General features: G+C 34.9%; 2 protein-coding genes across 5 annotated transcripts in view; one reads left to right on the top strand and one right to left on the bottom strand.

Annotated features, from left to right (window-relative positions):
• Positions 1-13757, top strand: part of STAB2 (stabilin 2) — an 88643-nt gene extending 74886 nt beyond the window's left edge. The window contains exons 58-69 of the mRNA XM_026703296.2: positions 2317-2424; positions 3258-3451; positions 3892-4033; positions 4619-4752; positions 5490-5655; positions 6063-6169; positions 7636-7755; positions 8356-8511; positions 9881-9991; positions 10952-11080; positions 12114-12230; positions 13229-13757. Of these exons, the coding sequence (XP_026559081.2) occupies positions 2317-2424; positions 3258-3451; positions 3892-4033; positions 4619-4752; positions 5490-5655; positions 6063-6169; positions 7636-7755; positions 8356-8511; positions 9881-9991; positions 10952-11080; positions 12114-12230; positions 13229-13279 (1535 nt within the window). The 3' untranslated portion in view covers positions 13280-13757. The remainder of the gene's footprint in view (positions 1-2316; positions 2425-3257; positions 3452-3891; positions 4034-4618; positions 4753-5489; positions 5656-6062; positions 6170-7635; positions 7756-8355; positions 8512-9880; positions 9992-10951; positions 11081-12113; positions 12231-13228) is intronic.
• A 531-nt stretch (positions 13758-14288) lies between these two features.
• Positions 14289-18131, bottom strand: part of NT5DC3 (5'-nucleotidase domain containing 3) — a 29065-nt gene continuing 25222 nt past the window's right edge. For 2 of the 4 annotated variants that reach the window (XM_087934889.1, XM_087934891.1), the window contains exons 14-15: positions 17876-18090; positions 14289-14995 (exon numbers count right to left, since the gene is read on the bottom strand). In XM_087934889.1, the coding sequence (XP_087791015.1) occupies positions 14958-14995; positions 17876-18090 (253 nt within the window). In that variant the 3' untranslated portion in view covers positions 14289-14957. Of the gene's footprint in view, positions 14996-15022; positions 18091-18131 lie in introns of those variants that run through there. The other 2 variants (XM_026726590.2, XM_087934890.1) reach the window with 1 other exon arrangement.

Below are 18131 nucleotides of genomic sequence, written 5' to 3'. Positions count from 1 at the left end.
GCAGCACAACAAATACAAAAGTTATATGCAATTGGCTTATCAAAATCTGAGAAAGGCAATATCAAAAAGTATAGTTTATCTGCATATTCTTCTTTCATCAGGAAAAGTAGTCAACCTTTCTAGTGCATTAACTGGAGGTCAGTGAGATGGTCAAGTATGTTCTGCCCTAAAAATCTTACAAAAAAATTGGGTAGTAAGGTTACTATACTCTCAGTTACTATCAGATTTATGTATCACAGTTTTCCCTATATTTTCAATAAAACTGGTTAAAGAAAAATCTGAGAGGCTCAGATTTGGTTGTAAGTGGCTGCTAAGGTCTTGATACTCTGTTATACAAATAATACTCATTTATTATGTTTATATGTCATAACATATATGAATTGATTTTAAATGTTTTAAACAATTTGCGCATTGGGTAACCTATGATTCATGATTCTCATGTTACCTCACAAATCCCTTTTCAACCTTGTTTCCTACATAAGATATTATCTTGACAGACAGTTCTGTGCTTTGTTGAGTATGTTTTGAAGGAATTGTCTGTTATCAGAGTAATCATATTGCATCCAATTGAAACAATAGTTGTATGATGGATGCCTCATACCAAGAAATAAACACTAGGATTTAATTAATTCACTTGAAAAGGACTTCTCTCTACTGAAAATTCTGAATGAAGTCTAGATCAGCAGTTACCAACCAGTGGGCCGTGAAATTGGTGGGCTCTAGAGAAATCTCACCCACAGAGGACCTCCACAAAGCAATTAATCCAGGCTGCGCAGAACCCAAGGCTGCACCACCCACCTGGCCTGCAGGAACCCTCCCCACCCACTCACTCCTTACCCAGTAAACTTGCCTGCTAAATTTCTATTTTTCCTTTTTCAGACCATCATCTGTTCTGCTGTGCCGGGAGATTTAGATTAGCTAGGAAGCAGGAAATGTTTGGATTTCTTGCTTTCTAGCTAGTCTTTAGATCTTTGGCTCAGCACAGCCGAACCTCCCTTAGGATTGAAGGTTTGCTTACAAGCAAATTCAGTGCAGACTCATGGCAAGCAAATTTGAGAGACTCAGCTAGCCGATGGCAGATTTTGGGTAAAAGTTGCTCTTTTTTAAAATAAAAAAAATCAATATTTACATACATGGTGTGTTGTGAGTTAATTTTGCTTGCAAGCAAATTTTATGTGACAGACTGAGCTAGCCAATGGCAGATAGATCTCTGAATGAATCTGTGATTCTGTGAGCAACTCAATCTGCCTGCTTTGCCCGATTTTGGATAAAAGTTGCTCTTTTTTATAGAAAATTCAATATTTATATAATTATTTATAATATTTGCATACACGCCATGCCCAGCCAGTCACATGACTGTCAAGCCACACCCACAAATTAGGCCATGCCCACAGAACCGGTTAGTGGTCCCTGGGATCTAAAATTATGAGTTTGGTGGTCCCTGAGATCCAAAAGGTTGGTGACCCCTGCTCTAGATAGCAGTAAAGAGAGTTTTAGAACAGAATAGAATTCTTTATTGGCCAAGTGAAATTTGTCTGCATAAGCTCTCAGTGTACATAAGAAAAAATAAAATAAAACACATTCATCAAGAATTATAAGATACAACACTTAGTGATAGTCATAGGTTATTAATAAGCAGTCAAATCATACTAGATAACAAATAATATAAATTGTAAAGATACAAGCAACCTGGTTATGCTCATAAGTTGAAAGAGGTAGGGAATAGGAAGTATGAGAGGAATAATAGTAATACAGTCTTACTAAATAGTTTGACAGTGTTATGGGAATTAGTTGTTTAGCAGAGTGAAGGCATTCAGGAAAAAACTGTCCTTGTGTCTAGTTGTTCTGTTGTGCAGTCCCCTATAGCGTCGTTTTGAGGGAAGAAGTTGAAACAATTTATGTCCAGGATGTGAGGGGTCTGTAGATATTTTCACAGCCTCTTTTTGACTCATGCAGTGTATAGATCATCAATGGAAGGCAGGTTTATAGCAATTTATTTCTCCGCTATTGATTTCTTTTTTAGGGTTTTACGGCAAGATCTGATAGACCTACATTCAAAGCAAAAAATCATTTTTTTAATGATTAACTACAACTATTCATGACAATGTAGTCATGAAGCAGAGACAAAACAGTAATAATTAAAGCAAACTCTTGATATATTTGAATTTGATTTAGCCAGTAAGCATGGATGCCATAAGGCTGCCTATTCTTTTTATCTTTGAAAATATTTAATTCACCCTTTTGCTCTTTACTGTTAGACTTGAGATTCTGAGAAGAACATGAATTTAAATTATGGTTTTTAATTTTCCTTCACAGCTTCAACTCCAGTATGCTCACCCAGCTGTTCTGTCAATGCCGTATGTAATTCTGATGGTACTTGTCAGTGTAAGCCTTATTATACTGGGGATGGACTTACATGTACAGGTAAAAGTTATCCTAAGCACAAAATAAATATCAGCTGCTCCTCAAACTTGAGGAATGAATTTTTATCATTCATCATTCCTGTGGAAATCTTTCTTCATAAACTCCTACTCCCTATCACTCTTTCCCCATCTTTCCGTGTAATGTTCTAGAATATGAAAGTAATTGTAGAATATGAAAGTAAAGTATTTTAGTGAGCTCTGGGTGAGCTTTCAAGCCAGAATATATATGCTTTATGGATGAAGAGAAACCGTGTGTTTACTTGAATAGCTGGATTATAAAGTATAATCTACAAACCACATGCTACATGTGGATTCTTACTGAAAAAAGCAGATGTTGAGGTGAAAACTGTTCTGTACTCCAATCACCTATTATTATGGAATAATATTTTGTTTAACCATCAGAACTAGCAATTCTGATCATTGGGGCTAAATATCTTCAAACACAATAGTGGACTAGAAACTGTTGCTTCAAAGTTACTCTTGAGTGAACTATGCAATGTTGAAAGTTATATAACCATTTTTATCTTTTGTTATTTTTGTTATCTTCTATTTGATTGACATACTTGCTTTCCATAGTGGATGGAAAATGTGCAGAGCAGGGATGGTCAATTCTTTGATGGGTGGCATCTTTCTTCCTTCTGGTTTTTGGAAGGAGTTTGTAGGTTTTCATTGCCTGCTAAATTATGTTAAGTTTATTTATACATTTATTTATAAATTTAATTATGTTTCCTAACTTAAAATGACAGGAAATATTAGTCACAAGGTTCCAAGAGCCCTCTGATGTAAGCCTTCATTTATTATAGAGATTGATCTGTGCTTCTTTGCACTTTACAGCTGAGAAGCTTTGTAAGAAGAGCAATGGTGGATGTCATAAGAATGCAAAATGTGTACAAACTGATGTGAAAGTCAACTGTACATGTCAGAAGGGATACCAGGGAGATGGCTATACCTGCATGGCTATCAACCCTTGTACTGATGGACTCAATGGGGGATGTCATGAACATGCTCTCTGTACAATGACAGGGCCAGTAAGTATTATGCATTTAAACATTAGTAGAATGTTTCCTTATTTATATGAAGGAGCATGCAGAGATGCCTGCAGATAAAGTTAGCTAGTTTGCAACAGTTTCCTAGGGAAAAATAAGTTTTTGTAGACAGCCATCTGGTTAATCATCTTTTAGCGAGTCATACAGAATGATCCAAATAGGTTTAACCTTGATTTTGTCACAGGGTCTCTAATATAAACAGGAGACCAAGGCCAAGACATCTGAAGAGCATCAGTTGCCTGTTCTTAGATCTATAGCAGAATAACAGGCTTACTAATGAAAGAAAAACTGTTTGCATTAGCATGGTTATTTGAGGTATAGTTTTTGTTTTCAAACAGAACTCTAAAGGCAGCTCTAGTGACTTGTGACACAAAATCTATAAGTCTGTTGATATACTCAGTTATACTAAAATTTCCTTTCAGGATAAGCGTAAATGTGAATGTAAAGAAAACTACATTGGGGATGGAGTTGATTGTGAAGTAAGTCAACTGCCAATAGACAGATGTCTACAGGACAATGGACAGTGCCATGCAGATGCTAATTGCACCGACCTCCATTTCCAGGGTCAGTCTTCTAATTTAGAAATAGCTGAAAGAAACTTGTCTATGCTTCTTAATGAGGCTGAATCTGAGAATTCTTTACAGTAAAAAGTGGTGGTTCTAATATGAAATAACTCAAGAACAGTCGATCTTTATAGGTATTTTTTAAAGAATAATTTGGTGACTTTGACAACTCTGGCATAATTCATGATAGTTCTATGCATGCATATGCATATTACCAAAAATATTCAAAACAAAAATATAACATTCAGGTGTACAATCTGCACCTTGTTACAATATGAATACATATGAATTTGGTATAACCATGTCTAAATATGTACCAAGTGTGTGCATGTCCCTAGTATATCAAGACTAATGAATTACTGTATTATCTGCATAGATTTTTGAAATATCAAAGAGTGTCAACATTTTATATAATCATATTGTCAGGATATACTGAAACAGGTATGAAATATGAAATTGTGCAAAGGAAATACTTCATTTTCTTGTCTTTAGAAAGCAACACCATTTATATCTAATATTTTCCAGATTTTTATAAATCAACATGCCTGGTAACCACAAAATATTTTTGAAACTTTCTTCTTTATAGATGCTACAGTTGGTGTTTTTCACATACGCTCTGCAAAGGGGCAGTATAAATTGACTTTTGCTGATGCAAATAAGACTTGTGAAGATGAAAGTGCTACAGTAGCTACATACACTCAGCTCTTATATGCTCAGAGGGTAAGAAAGAATGCTTATTGATTCTAGCCAAGAGGAAAAATATGTATGTTATTGGATGAGAATGTTCTTCTCATCCAAGAAGTTTCTTCAGCTCTGAAGAAGCCTTGGGTGAGAAATGAAATGTCTTCAAAGAAAAAAACAGAAAATCTGATTGCCTCTTGAAAAAGCTCCTTTGGGACAACCATGACCTGGATGATTGACAATCTCTATAGATATTGGATGAGAAGCAAAATGATTTCAAGGGGGAAAAGCAAGAAATTCAGTTGCCTTTGGAACACCACCTTTGAGATGACCATGACCTAAATGGTTGAGAAACTCCATAGACATCCAAGTTGCAAAAGTTCTTCTGCAAATATGAGCATTTTCAGCCAGTTCTGTGGAAAAATCCAGACTTCCAGTGTGTAGCAGCCACAGTCTGCCAAACAGGGTTGGGATAGAATTCCAAGTTCTATTTGAAAAATGAGGCAATCTGTCTTTCATTTTGTTGTTGTGACTCATCCACCCTGTTGAAGCTTCAAAGAATGCCTCTAGAAGTCTATAAATATCACAGAGATCTGTGATCAGTAGCATTCTTGCTAATGTAACCATCATGTGCATGTTCAAGTAGTAGGAACTGCTATATTCATTTTGTCTCCCAGTGAAAGCAGTTCATCTTCCAATATTTATGTATCTTTACCCTAGGATAGTTAATCGTTTTCTTTGGTTTCATAGTTGTATTCCTTACATGTTAACAACAGGCCAAATATCATCTATGTGCTGCTGGTTGGCTGGCTAATGGAAGAGTCGCATATCCAACAGCTTTCTCTGCCCCAAAATGTGGTGGAGGAGTTGTTGGCATTATTGATTATGGAATCAGAGTCAACATGACTGAAACCTGGGATGTTTTCTGTTACAGAGTCAAAGGTAAAAAAAAAAAAAAAAAGAAGAATGTTTGAGTTTTCAGAATCTGCCATCTTGGCTCTACACTCAACCCATCCAGATCTGAATTAAAGTCTCTGTAGACCTTGGATACTTTTATAATTGTAGCTCTCTCAAGCAGATCTATAGACAAAGTTTTGTATTATATTTACATTGTAAATATAAGCATATCACAGTTATAAGCAATCTTTAAAATGAGAAACAATATGTAAACATTTTAATAGGCATAGGTCCTAGTATATAATTATATAATTCAGATTGCAGGGAAATTAATTCTTTGTAGGCCTGGGAACTTGATATGTCTTAGGGGAACCCCCCCACCATTCCTAATAGACATTCAAGTCCTTGAACCATCACAGTTTCCTACCTAAACTCTCTTTGTTGTTTTATAGATGTCAGGTGCACTTGTAAGACTGGTTATGTGGGAGATGGATTTACATGCAGTGGAAACTTGCTTCAGGTCCTCTTTACTTACCCAACATTTGCAAACTTTCTCTCGGTGAGTAATAAAAGCAAAGCTTTTTCTCCCCTAGAAAGCAAAGGAACAAATTTGAATCAGTTGTTTAAAGGGGAGCAATAAATGTGACATAAACAGTCTGTTACTATAGTTGAAAATATTTTAACTGTTGAAGATGCTGGGTTTTATCAATGGGCTCATTATCATTCAAGGTCAAGAAGACATTATTGGGGTGGGGGGGAAGCCTGCTTTAAATTTGTTCTTATCAGTGTTTGGAAACAGTCAAAGCCAACTAAAGGAGGGACTAAAAACATCAGTAATATTTCCTCTTGAGAGGCTGGAGCAACAGGTTTCCCTTTCTGTTCTGTGATCCAAGATGCAAATTGGCATCCTATAGCATGAATGAATGAATTCTTTATTGGGCAAGTGTGATTAGACACACAAGGAAGTTGTCTTGGTGCATATGCTCTCAGTGTACATAAAAAGAAAAGATACATTCATCAAGAATCATAAGGTACAACACTTAATGATAGTCATAGGGTAGAGATAAGCAATCAAATCATACTAGGAAACAGTCAATATAAATCGTAAGGATACAAGCAACAAAGTTACAGTCATACAGTCACAAGTGGGAGGAGATGGGTGATAGGAACAATGAGAAGATTAATAGTAATAGTAATGCAGCATGAGATCCTCAGCTGCAAAAAGTGACATCCTTAGAGCCAGAAGAGACCTGGCCTCTTTTCCTATGTTTTGCTGCTATTATAAATACCTTCTACATTTTCTGCAAGCCTGCAGTTCACTGGGTTGCCCAGTCTCTGTTAATTTTATTCTACCAATAGCAACAAAAAGCCAGCAATCTGACTCCATTTCTGGAAGGCTTGCTGATGCTTCTTACTTCCCGGTAACTCTGCTTGAGATTAGTAGAGAACACAATCAATCTTGCAAGATTATGTTACTGTAGCCAATATAAACAAAAGAAGTATTTAGTCTTCCATAGAATTATTTTTTGGTCTGCTCTGCCTCCAGGCTGACAAGACTGCTGGTTGAATTCCAAAGAGGAGGAGAAGCGGGAGGAAAGGAGGAAGGAGAAGCAGACGAGAATTTCTGACCTCCCCTACAATAGTATAAGAGCATAAAATAGTTGTCAGTGAAAGCTTCAGTCTTGAAGTACATACATGCCTTCTTTCAATGTTCTTATTCTACTCCACTAAAAGAGTGATTTAACCTTCCCATTGTCCTTTCAGCAAGTGTCCTTAAAAGCACAGTTTTCCATTTCTAAAGGAAAAAGCTAACCCTGATTCAACTCATTTGTTTAAATATGTGTCATTAAGAAATGTGTTTTGGATCCTAGCATGCAAGAAGAATATGACGGTTTCATAAGATATCTCAGAAGCATTATTCGTTTATCATGCATTGTTTTCTTCTCTCAGGAATTATTTTGCAAAATATCTTATAGCAAAATATATGTCATAATGATTTACTATCACAATTTACTATCTTCACAGGAGATTTTCACTTATTCAAATACCTCAAAGAAAGGCCAAGAGTTCATGAAATACCTCACAAATCTCTCCATTAAAGCAACCCTATTTGTACCAAACAATGATGGCTTGAGGAAGAATGAGGTAAATGAAAAAAGTAGTGTTTTTCTTGCTAGCACCAGAAGCCTAAATAGGATGGTCATGGAAAGTAATGTTAATTTTTCTGCTGTTTTTGAATTCCCATTGTTCCTAATGCTCATGTCATCAATTTATGAAATTAAACCAGATAATCCTAAAATTTTGCCTGCGTCTGCATTTTCATAACATGGATGGAACCTAGGTTGAACCTATGGAGGTGATGATGCAAATTTCAGATGAGATGGTTAGAGCTTTTAGTTTGTAAAAAATACTAATAATATACAGTCTCATTCCCGCTCATGATGCAAACCCCTTATGTATTGGCTGGTATTTCCTTTAACATCTAACAGACTCCATGCTCCACCTGATTTCATTTTGTTTAAATTCTTTTAACTGAATTTGAGCTCTTATAACAGCAACTACTTGGACTTGTTTTAGACAGAGTAGAAAAGGTAATCCCCATTCAATTGATGGGATAAAGCTATTCATTTTTAGATACAAAGGTAAGGAATCAACCTTGAATAAAAAATGGAGGGAAAAGATATCAGCTGTGAAATGCTGCCATTTTGATTGTGGACATTGTTGTTGTTTTTTTGCTCCTTTAAGACACTCTCTGGAAGAGACATTGAATATCATCTAACCAAGAACACCACATATTATGAAGATTTGGTCAATGGAACAACTCTCCAAAGCAAAATAGGAGAAAGTCTGTTAATTACACACCAAGAAGAAAACCAGGAGCAGATTTCACTCACTAAAAAGGTAGGTGGTTTGTTCGTCAATATGGTGCTCATAAGGATATAGCTTGATGTGAGTTGCCTGTATTGCACTGATTTTTTTTCCTTCAAAAGAACAAAAAAAATCTGAGGAATTCTGATATGAATTAGACATGAATGAAAGTCTTCAGATGAAGAAATAACCTTTCAAAACTTTATTACTTATACACCAGCATATATGGTACATAAAAAGTGTTTTTGAAAGTTAAGAACTTTAAAATATGTGTAGTTCCCAGAATTTCCCAGCCATGGTCATAAATGTGAAAAATGATCATAACTCACTTTTTTTAATGCCATTGTAAACTTTGAATGGTCGTTAAACAAACTATTTTAAGTGGAGGGACTGTAAGGATGCAGATCCCAAATGTAGAAATACCAGCGCACTCCATGAAACATCAGGATCACACAGCCTAGAGCATTCAAAAATCTGCACGAGTTTATTCTCTTGCTTCATTTCTCATATTTCTCTCTCATCCTGTTCTATCTACCGTGACCACTAATTTTATTTCTAACCTACCCATTTTCTATTACCACTGGGGATCCATGGCAGCCCTAATATTTTTCTTTAAATTAAGCTAATAGCTTGGGTTCTCCTGGACTTCCTTCTCTAAGATTTTGCATACAAATGTCTTTCTACATTCTTTTCATTGACTAAGAAAACAAGAAAAAGGAGCAATGAATTACAGTTTCCACAGGGTTTATCCACAACTATTTCTTATTTTATATACGGTATCTACTTTTTAATGTATAATTAAAATGAGCTGCAGTGGTGCATTGGTTAGAGTGCAGTACTGCAAGCTACTTCTGCTGACTGCCAGCTGCCTGCAATTTGGCAATTCAAATCCCACCAGGCTCAAGGTTGACTCAGCCTTCCATCCTTCTGAGGTGGGTAAAATGAGGATCCAGATTGTTGAGGGCAATATGCTGTTTCTTTAAATTGCTTAGAGAGGGCTGTAAAGCAGTATATAAATGCTATTGCTATTACTATATGTGTATAGTTCAGTAATGTAACCTTTTTCACTTTAAAAGCTAGTATAACCACCACAATGGTATATATTATTTGCCCAACCAGTGATTTAGCACTCTTTCTAAACTGAATGACTAGCAACAGCAAATTTCTTTGCATGAGATTCCTCCTTAGCCAGCCATTTCCACTACTTCAGTCAAAGAAGAACTGTCCTTTGGGGGTTAATGTCCAAAAAGGGTGAGTTTTGTAGGCAGTAGTAGTATACATATATAAAGTAGATCATATACAAAAGATCTAAGTAAAAGTAAGCATCAGTTGTGTTAGAGTAACTTAATAAGATCATATAATATGTTCATCAAGTTGTGGCTCAAGTTATATTTTTTTCCAGATGACTACCAAGTATGTAAATGGTAAAGCTATCCGTGAGTGGGACATTATTGCTTCCAATGGGGTCATCCATGTTATTGAAGCATCATTAAAGGCCCCCCCTGCAACCTCTGTAAGTGCTTTGTATATGGAAATGTATTTTTTGAATGGAATGGCTTCCCAAAAAACAGTGAATGAATATTTCTTTTGGAAGCAAGCTTGATTGTGTATGTCAAAAAGGAAAAACTACATCAGGGCACTTGGTCATTCTTTGCTTAAGTGACATTTTTGGGCCTTAACTCAGAATCAAAATAGCAACATTAGACTTTAATTTAAAACTGCATTTAAAGTGGTAATGTGCTTTCCCATTACACACTAACTTTCCTCTTCTACCAGGTTAAAATTACTTCCTCTTCTGGAGATAGTCTGGTGGTCTTACTCAACACTTTTTGTACAGGGGAGGGAATATGCAGTTCTGGAGCTGTAGGTTATATGCCTTGGGGACATATAGATATGCATCTTGCCATGGAAGAGTTCTTGGTTGGAGAACTTGAGAATTTGAGTATCTTGAGATTAAAAAATGAAGAATCCAGCTTCAGGACAATCATGAAAGTACTTGGAAAACAATACAAGTAAAACCATCTCCTCTTTCGGAATCTCCTTCATCAAGAAACAATTGTTTGAGCAATCAAGGTGTGATGAACAGGTTGCTGGTTTATTTACAAAATATTGTTTTCTTGTTGTTTCTCTGTTCTCTCTAACATAGACATATTCTTAAATTAGGTAATGTAGTACATATTTCCCATAAGCATGTTTTTAACCATAGTTCACACTAAGACCTTCATATCAAAATGGCATGCATAAAGAAAACCTGGTCTGCTTCTTGGCTTTAAAAATGATATTTTCCTTCATCTGGAGTTAACATACCAAATTCTGTGCCACAATACATTTAATCAATTTTAAAATACCATGTGATGCCATATTCTGTTGTGTATCTTAACACACAATAACATGACTTTCCCTCTAGAATTTGTGAAATATTTAATCATACATCCTACCTATGATCCATTTACCTTCTTTGTCTCAATTCAAGGCTTTTCTACATTCTGGAGCTGGTGCAGGAATATTCTTTGCAATCATTCTGGTCATTGGAATCATTGCTTTGGTTGGATATTCATACTTCCGATTTAAGAACAGACCTATTCAATTTCAACTTTTCAGGGTAAGAAAAAGCATAATAAAAACATAAACGGACTTTTAAAGCAGCCACGGTACAGGGATATAATTGTTTTTAATTAGGCAACTTTGATCATGCAAGGAAATCAAAAACAAGAAATATGTGACAAAGCTGTTTCTTTCATACAAAGAACAGATTTATCAGTTCAGCTTCACTGAGTAGAACATGCAGAAAAGGGAAAAGAAATTGCCATCATTCCTGTTGAGTTTGCTGTGCTCTACTGAGGATGCTATAGTATGTCTTGTGACTATGGTCTAACACCAAAATAAAATAATAAGAGAGTTGGAAAGGACCATGTAGTTCATCTAGTTCAACCCCCGCTCAAGCAGGAGACCCTATACCATTTCTGACAGATGGCAGTCCAGTCTCTTCTTGAAGGCTTCCAGTGATGAAGCTCTCTCAACTTCTGAATAACAGAATAACCCTAACCCTAACCAGAATGGATCCAACACTTCAGTCAAGATGGAACATAATGTAGAGAGGACAAGCAAGGGATATAGAAGCACATGAGGCTTAGTTTAATGCAGTGATTCCCAACCTTTTCTTCACCACGGATCCCTTTAAATATCTTTTGTGACCAAGAACCATGGCACAGACCACCAAGACTTAATTCAAGATTTAAATCATAACATTTCTTCAAGTCTTCATGGTCCCCCAGTGGTTTGGGGAACCACAGGTTGAGAACTACTGGTTTAGTGAATTCCTGATTATCAAACCCTAATATTTAAATAACTTATAAATACAGCCAACAGTTCTGATTTTCCCACTTGCTTTTGCTTTTTGATGTCCTCAAGTCATCTTGACTTCTGGCAACTGGTTGGCCTTTTTTAGAAATGGCTTCCCATTGCTTTCTTCCTATGACTTATGGCAAATAATTCACCCATCTGGTTTAAGCCAAAGGCAGGATTGGAATTCATAGCCTCTCAATTTCCTAACCCAATGCCTTTAAGGACTTCAACAAACTGGGGTTTTTTGTAACGAATCTGACATAAACTATTCTTTTTAAAATATCACATAGGAAAAAGATGATATCGATGTAACTACATTGGACAAAGCACCATCAGCCAACATCTCAAACCCCAATTATGAAAGCTCATCAGCTCCTCCACTAGATCCTCCTTTTGATCCATTTTTGGTAAGTTTTTATTCTGATGGGGTAGGATATGTCAGAAGCCAGAATTTGGATTATAAAACAAAATGTTGTGGTTTCTACTTAACTGACCACATGGTTTTATCTTCTTTTAGTAACAAAACTATCAGCACATAATATAAGTTTATTTTTGTATTTTATTCCTTTTTATTACCCCCTTTGAATTAGCATGCATTGGGGCCATAAGATGGTACACACCAAATAATGATACACACCACAACTCTATATGTGACAACATCAAAGCTAATCTTAAGCACCTATCTCTGCCATTTAGCTCACAATATATGTATTTAAATAGAAAATCCATCAATAGATTGTAGTCACTGGATTCAAACAACACAAATGGGCAATGCAGCTTTCCCTACAATACAGCAGCACCTTCTCTGGGTAGGACTCTACTTTTTAGGATTGGCTCAAGATTGCCTTAAGTTTCTGGAAGGCAATTTCACAGAATTACCAGCTGCACCTCTGCACTTCTCAGGCAGGGTAGGTCAAAACAGGGTAATCAAGTCAAAATAACTTGTTTTAGGATCAAAACAAAACACCCTCACATTGTATTTGGTGCAATGTTTTAACCCAATCATCCTCTTTCTGAGTCTGCATCTGAAATACATCATCTGCAACCTTGCAACCTGAAATGCTAAATATAATGCTATCAACTCTATATCCAGACCAGCGCCAACTTCACAGCTGTTTTATTATTAACAGAAGACACTTCAATGTCTTAGTAGTGTTTTCTGTTCAATAATGTTTGCTGTCTGAATAATGGCTTTCAAATCACCCTGGTCTTCAGACTACTAGAAATAGGAATTTCTCAGCAATGGCTCCATGGACATGAGCTTTATCAGGTCTTTGAAAGTACTAATTAAGATCATTTTAGAGTGAAAGTAACTCCTTTCATTTTTAATATATTGCCAACAACTTTGCCAACAAATATTTAGAACATTATTCATAAATATTGATTATAACCTTTTTAAAAACAGGTTTCTGATGAGCAACAGTTGGTGAGCAGTGATTCCCACAATGATTTCTAATAACTATTTCTTCTAAACCGGAGAAAGTTTTCCTACTGGATAATGAAGATACAAGGCAACACATGTGGTTCAAGGATGGGCCATTGAAGAACATAATTCCTAAGAAAATTCCTAAGAAAACTAAATGTTTCATTTCTTTAGGAAGTAATTCTGTCATTTTAGTTATCCAGATCCTAATAGCACTGTTTTCATATTTGTTCTCTTCCATGTATTCCAGAAGTAATTAATGTTACAAAATAGCATTTCATTTTGTAAAAAATTGGAGTATAGCTATGCTGTTTGGGTTGCTAGGAACTTGTCATTAAAGGAATGGTATTCTTTAAAAAAAAATCTAAATGTTTTTAAATGATTTACAAGCAGATAGCAATTTCCAGGGTTTTTTTGAAACCAGATTTGTAATTTGTGTTTGTAACACAAATGAATAGTACTAAGGTTGTATAAGCTGCTCTGAAAGTATTAAAGGCTATATTTTATAATAGTACAATCTTAATTGTAAGATTTTTATGAGAGATTTGAGTAGAATGGATTTTCACATTTCTACATACATCTATGCAGCTATGCAAATCATCCTTGCTTCCATCACACCCATGAGGATAAAAAGAGGCTCATGTCATCTTGTTTGCAATTGATTCTCATTTATAAGCCACCTCAATATACTCATTTTATATTTATTCTTCATTTTTCAACTTCATTTTTGACTATCTCTTCTAGTTTTACCACACAAATATAACCTTTGTTTTTTCCTGCCATAAGAAAATTCTCAGTTCAATATAACAAAATGAACAGAAACATGTGCATAGACACTACCATTATGGCTGCTTCTAATGAATATTAATTTATTGCGGTAAGTCACAGATTAGTAATTATATATTTGTTAGTACTACTAAACATCACTCCATTCTCACACTTTTAAAAACATTGTACCAAGGTGGACAAATTCATCTTATTCTAATGTGTGTAGAAGCACTTTATATACTTTCAATGAATCCAAAACTCAAATTCTTTTAACCATTTTTAAAGAACATTTTACTAGATATTAAACAAAATTAACATATTGTGCTACCAAAGAGAATTGTTTCTTTTCCCAACAAATATTACTTCAAAGTCTTTTGGTATAAGCCTTGAGAAGTGTCCCATCCATCATACTTACATTAACATCTTATTTTAGATAACAAAACTACATTAGCAACATTGATTAGAGAAATTAAAACATGTACTAAGTGTTCGTATTAAGTCATCCTTCAAAGCAGCAATTTAAAGAAACATGTTTGCATCCACTCTACTTGTAGAATTTTTTTTTACTAATGTTTGTAGAACTCACTCATATTTATTTTTGGTACTTTATTGAAATAGACACTAATTATCAAAACCATCGGCTATAAATTCAATTTACATATTCCCTACATATTCCCTTCAAGTACATAATGAATGTTTTAACTGAAGAGGCCTTTTCCCTCCCCTGCCACCCACCAGCTTTCTTCCTTAAAACCTTACACTGACTTCCACCCTAATTACAATAAATGCCTGTAGTAAAATATTTCTTAGTTTGTAAGTTAACAATGCTGTATTATTAGAAAGTTTTTTTGTATGTATGAAAATATTTTTCCAATAACAAGTTTCAGCTTAAGAATCAGATGTTTTCCTTGTTGGCTTCAAACTGTTGACAAATGGACTTGTCTCACTTTTGGTATTCGGGTGGAGCATACTGACGAAAGTCTACAACAAGCAAAGTAATTGCAAATGAGAAATTTTAGAATTTAAGTGTGCTTTAAAATTTCAAAATTACATCAGAATAAGGACACAAAACATAACATTATCTTAAAGCTGTGTATGCCAAGGCTCTCCACAGTCACTTTTCATGCATATTTTTTACAATATTTATCATTTTTAAAATCCTGTAGCAGCAGTTAGTACTTTACACAAAGAAATAAAATTTTATTCTACAGTAAAAGAACCTTTCGTTAAAACAGATCTCAAAATGTTTAACGTTGAGCAAGAATGCTCACAATTACTTCACGGGACTTGATAGCATACAGTAATACACGAACAGCTACAGTAAGCTTCAGAAGATTTCACGTTATGCCTAATTTTCAGAATCTGTGCTAATTTGACTTTTTAATATTGTGAACAAATATCATTCAGAAGATCTAGGAGGACTGAAACATACCGTTCAAATAATGTCAAGCTATGAGATATTAGTTTGTGCCTAATTCTGTCCTTTGGGTTTTCCACTTAATGTTCTATTGTTAGTTAAAACAATGAGGCAACAAGATACGAAGGTAAATTATTTTGGTAGGTATGATTCAGCTAGGTATTATTCTTCCCTTCAGTTAATCAAAACCATCCATTCTGCATCAATATCTTTCTATGTCTACATTGTGTAACACTGCAACAGCACTGTATGGTCAGCTCAAGTCCCTCAATAAATAACATGATCGGGGAATTTTACAAAAGGTATCAAAAAGGTGGGGATAATCTATGAAAATCTTCCATTCAAAATGGAGCTTTGGGGAAAAGCATGGCTTGGGATTGTTGAATCTCTATGAAAAGCCTGTGAAGCAACATGAATCTTTGCATAAATAAGAACTTATTCATCTTTTATAGTCTCCTGTACATCTCACTTAATACTGCAGTACAGCAAGCCCTCGTGACATGATCACTCAATACCTGGGTTACAAGAACTGGTATAGTAGCAAAAATGCAATAAGACGAGTTTTTTTCTTAAGGGTTATTTGTTTAGGGATTTAAGCTCTGAAAGCAAAGGTGAAATAAGGAAATACACTCACACTTCTTGAAAATCTGTTTCAAGGCATGTATTTGGAACCAGAATGGAATAATGCCAGCTACTGCTCTTAAGTTACACATCTTTTTTTTTAAAGTATATGTAGTTGCAAATTTCTACATAGAAATGCTTTTACAAACCTGAAACACATATTTATGTGAATAGCATTTGAGGAGTCAAATTATTTCCTAAAATAAATGTAGAATACATTCTGGTTGTATTTTGAATATCTTCATAAAATACATGAAGTTTTAATATATATTTTAAAGGAAAGTTTCGAGATTTTCAAAATAGGTGGACTGCAATGCCCATGAAAATTGCATTCTACTGCTTTAAGCGTTTTAGACATTTTTGGCTCAATTAGAAACAACCAGAATTGCAAATTAAAGAGTTTTAAGCTTGAATAATTTATTGAGTAACCAGTAATCACTGGATTTAACCCAGTATATCATTTATCAACTATCATGTAGTTTTTTATGGGCTATCAATAAGTTATAGAAAAAGTTGTGTTGTTCCATTAGTTGAAATAGCTTACTAGGAGGGGGACTATTAGTTCAAAGCTCTTGCTATATTACCGTTTTATTATCAGGCTAGAAATAGTGTTAGTATTTATGATTTTAACCTAATACATAATTTGTTTGACTGCTGAACTCAAGAAGTGAATAAAATAAATACAAGTTTTAGTCCTGTTAAGAGCAGTGGGAACTGACTTAAAACTTAGGCTATGTGATTTTTAAGCACATGGGAATAAGAATTTTAAAAAGAGAGAAAAACATCACCTTTTAAAAAAAATCATAACTGTTTCACTCTTACCATGAACACAAGCCAATAATACTATTATACATTACTAAAAATATTATTGCGTTCAATGAGTTACTCCTAGGAAAGTAAGCACAGGACTGCAGTCTCAATATATAAAATATAGTTCTTAAAGTACATGATGACATTCTCCTAAAGTGCCCAGTGCTATAAGGCTTTACTTTATAGTATCTACTATTCTTTGTACAGAGCTGTTATATTATTAAAATGTTCACATTGAACACACTTTAGTAGATGTATTATTCTGTTTCTACACTTGTGCTATTGTAGTGTTTCTACTGCCAATTTTACTAACTGTCCTGTCAATTTCAATTGGCTGGAAATCTCTATAATGAAAACTTTGATTGGTTCAATGCAAGCAATGCAATATTGTGTTCTAGTTACAGTTTTTTCTGGCTGCCTAAGGAAAGTACAAGTCTGTGGGGGAAAAATGACTGAGTGTTCTATGGACTTAAATCTCTCATCCACTAAAAATTACTTTCTAATATTCTGATTAAAAAAATAACAGATACCCAGCCCTGCGTGGATTTGAAATCTTGATGAGATTTTACATTCCTTATAAAGTATAATAGTTGCTGTGCCTTTAGCTGAACAAATATTTAAATCAAGCCCAAATTTCAAGTAATGACCTTTGGTTAGAGTGTATAAGACAAATATTACAGGCTATATGTAAATTTATGTGCAAGTAATTTTCCATTCCAGTAAATATTCAACTGGAGGAAAGAATCAGTTCTTAATGCAACTAATGCCATAGTTTTTATCCATTCTCACTAGAAAAAAATAAGAGAGCAGCTGGATAGACACATTTGCTCCATAGCATGTACAACAAGAACCAGTCACTACAGAGAAAATTGCTCTTACAATAAATATTCTTTAAAAAGCCACTGCGTAGTAATATGGTCACCATTACATTACAAAAAAACAAAACAAAACTGGGGCATGGGGAGGTTATTTGATCTGAATCATCTCCTGGAGAAATGGTATTCTGAATGTACCCGTGCACAACTGGTCAGACCATATTGGAAGTTCATGCTGCAAAGGAGTCCTTCGTGGATAGAATGTGTAATCATGGTCATAGTTCAACAGGCAACTCAATGATGCCATGTAGATATCAGCAAAACGAGACAAACGCCTTAAGAAATAGGTGGGGTTTTGGTCAGTCCTGAATAAGCTTCCAAACTGAGAGTTGAAGAAATTCCTGGTCATTTCTCTGATGAGAGAAGAAAAGGAAAAAAAAAACATTTAAAATAG

This window comes from Pseudonaja textilis, chromosome 5 (assembly GCF_049901715.1).
Source record: "Pseudonaja textilis isolate UNSWEBS1 chromosome 5, rPseTex1.2, whole genome shotgun sequence".
NCBI classification, from domain to species: Eukaryota; Metazoa; Chordata; class Lepidosauria; order Squamata; family Elapidae; genus Pseudonaja; species Pseudonaja textilis.
Note: the sequence above shows the minus strand (reverse complement) of the source record. Positions and strands in the feature narration are given on the sequence as shown.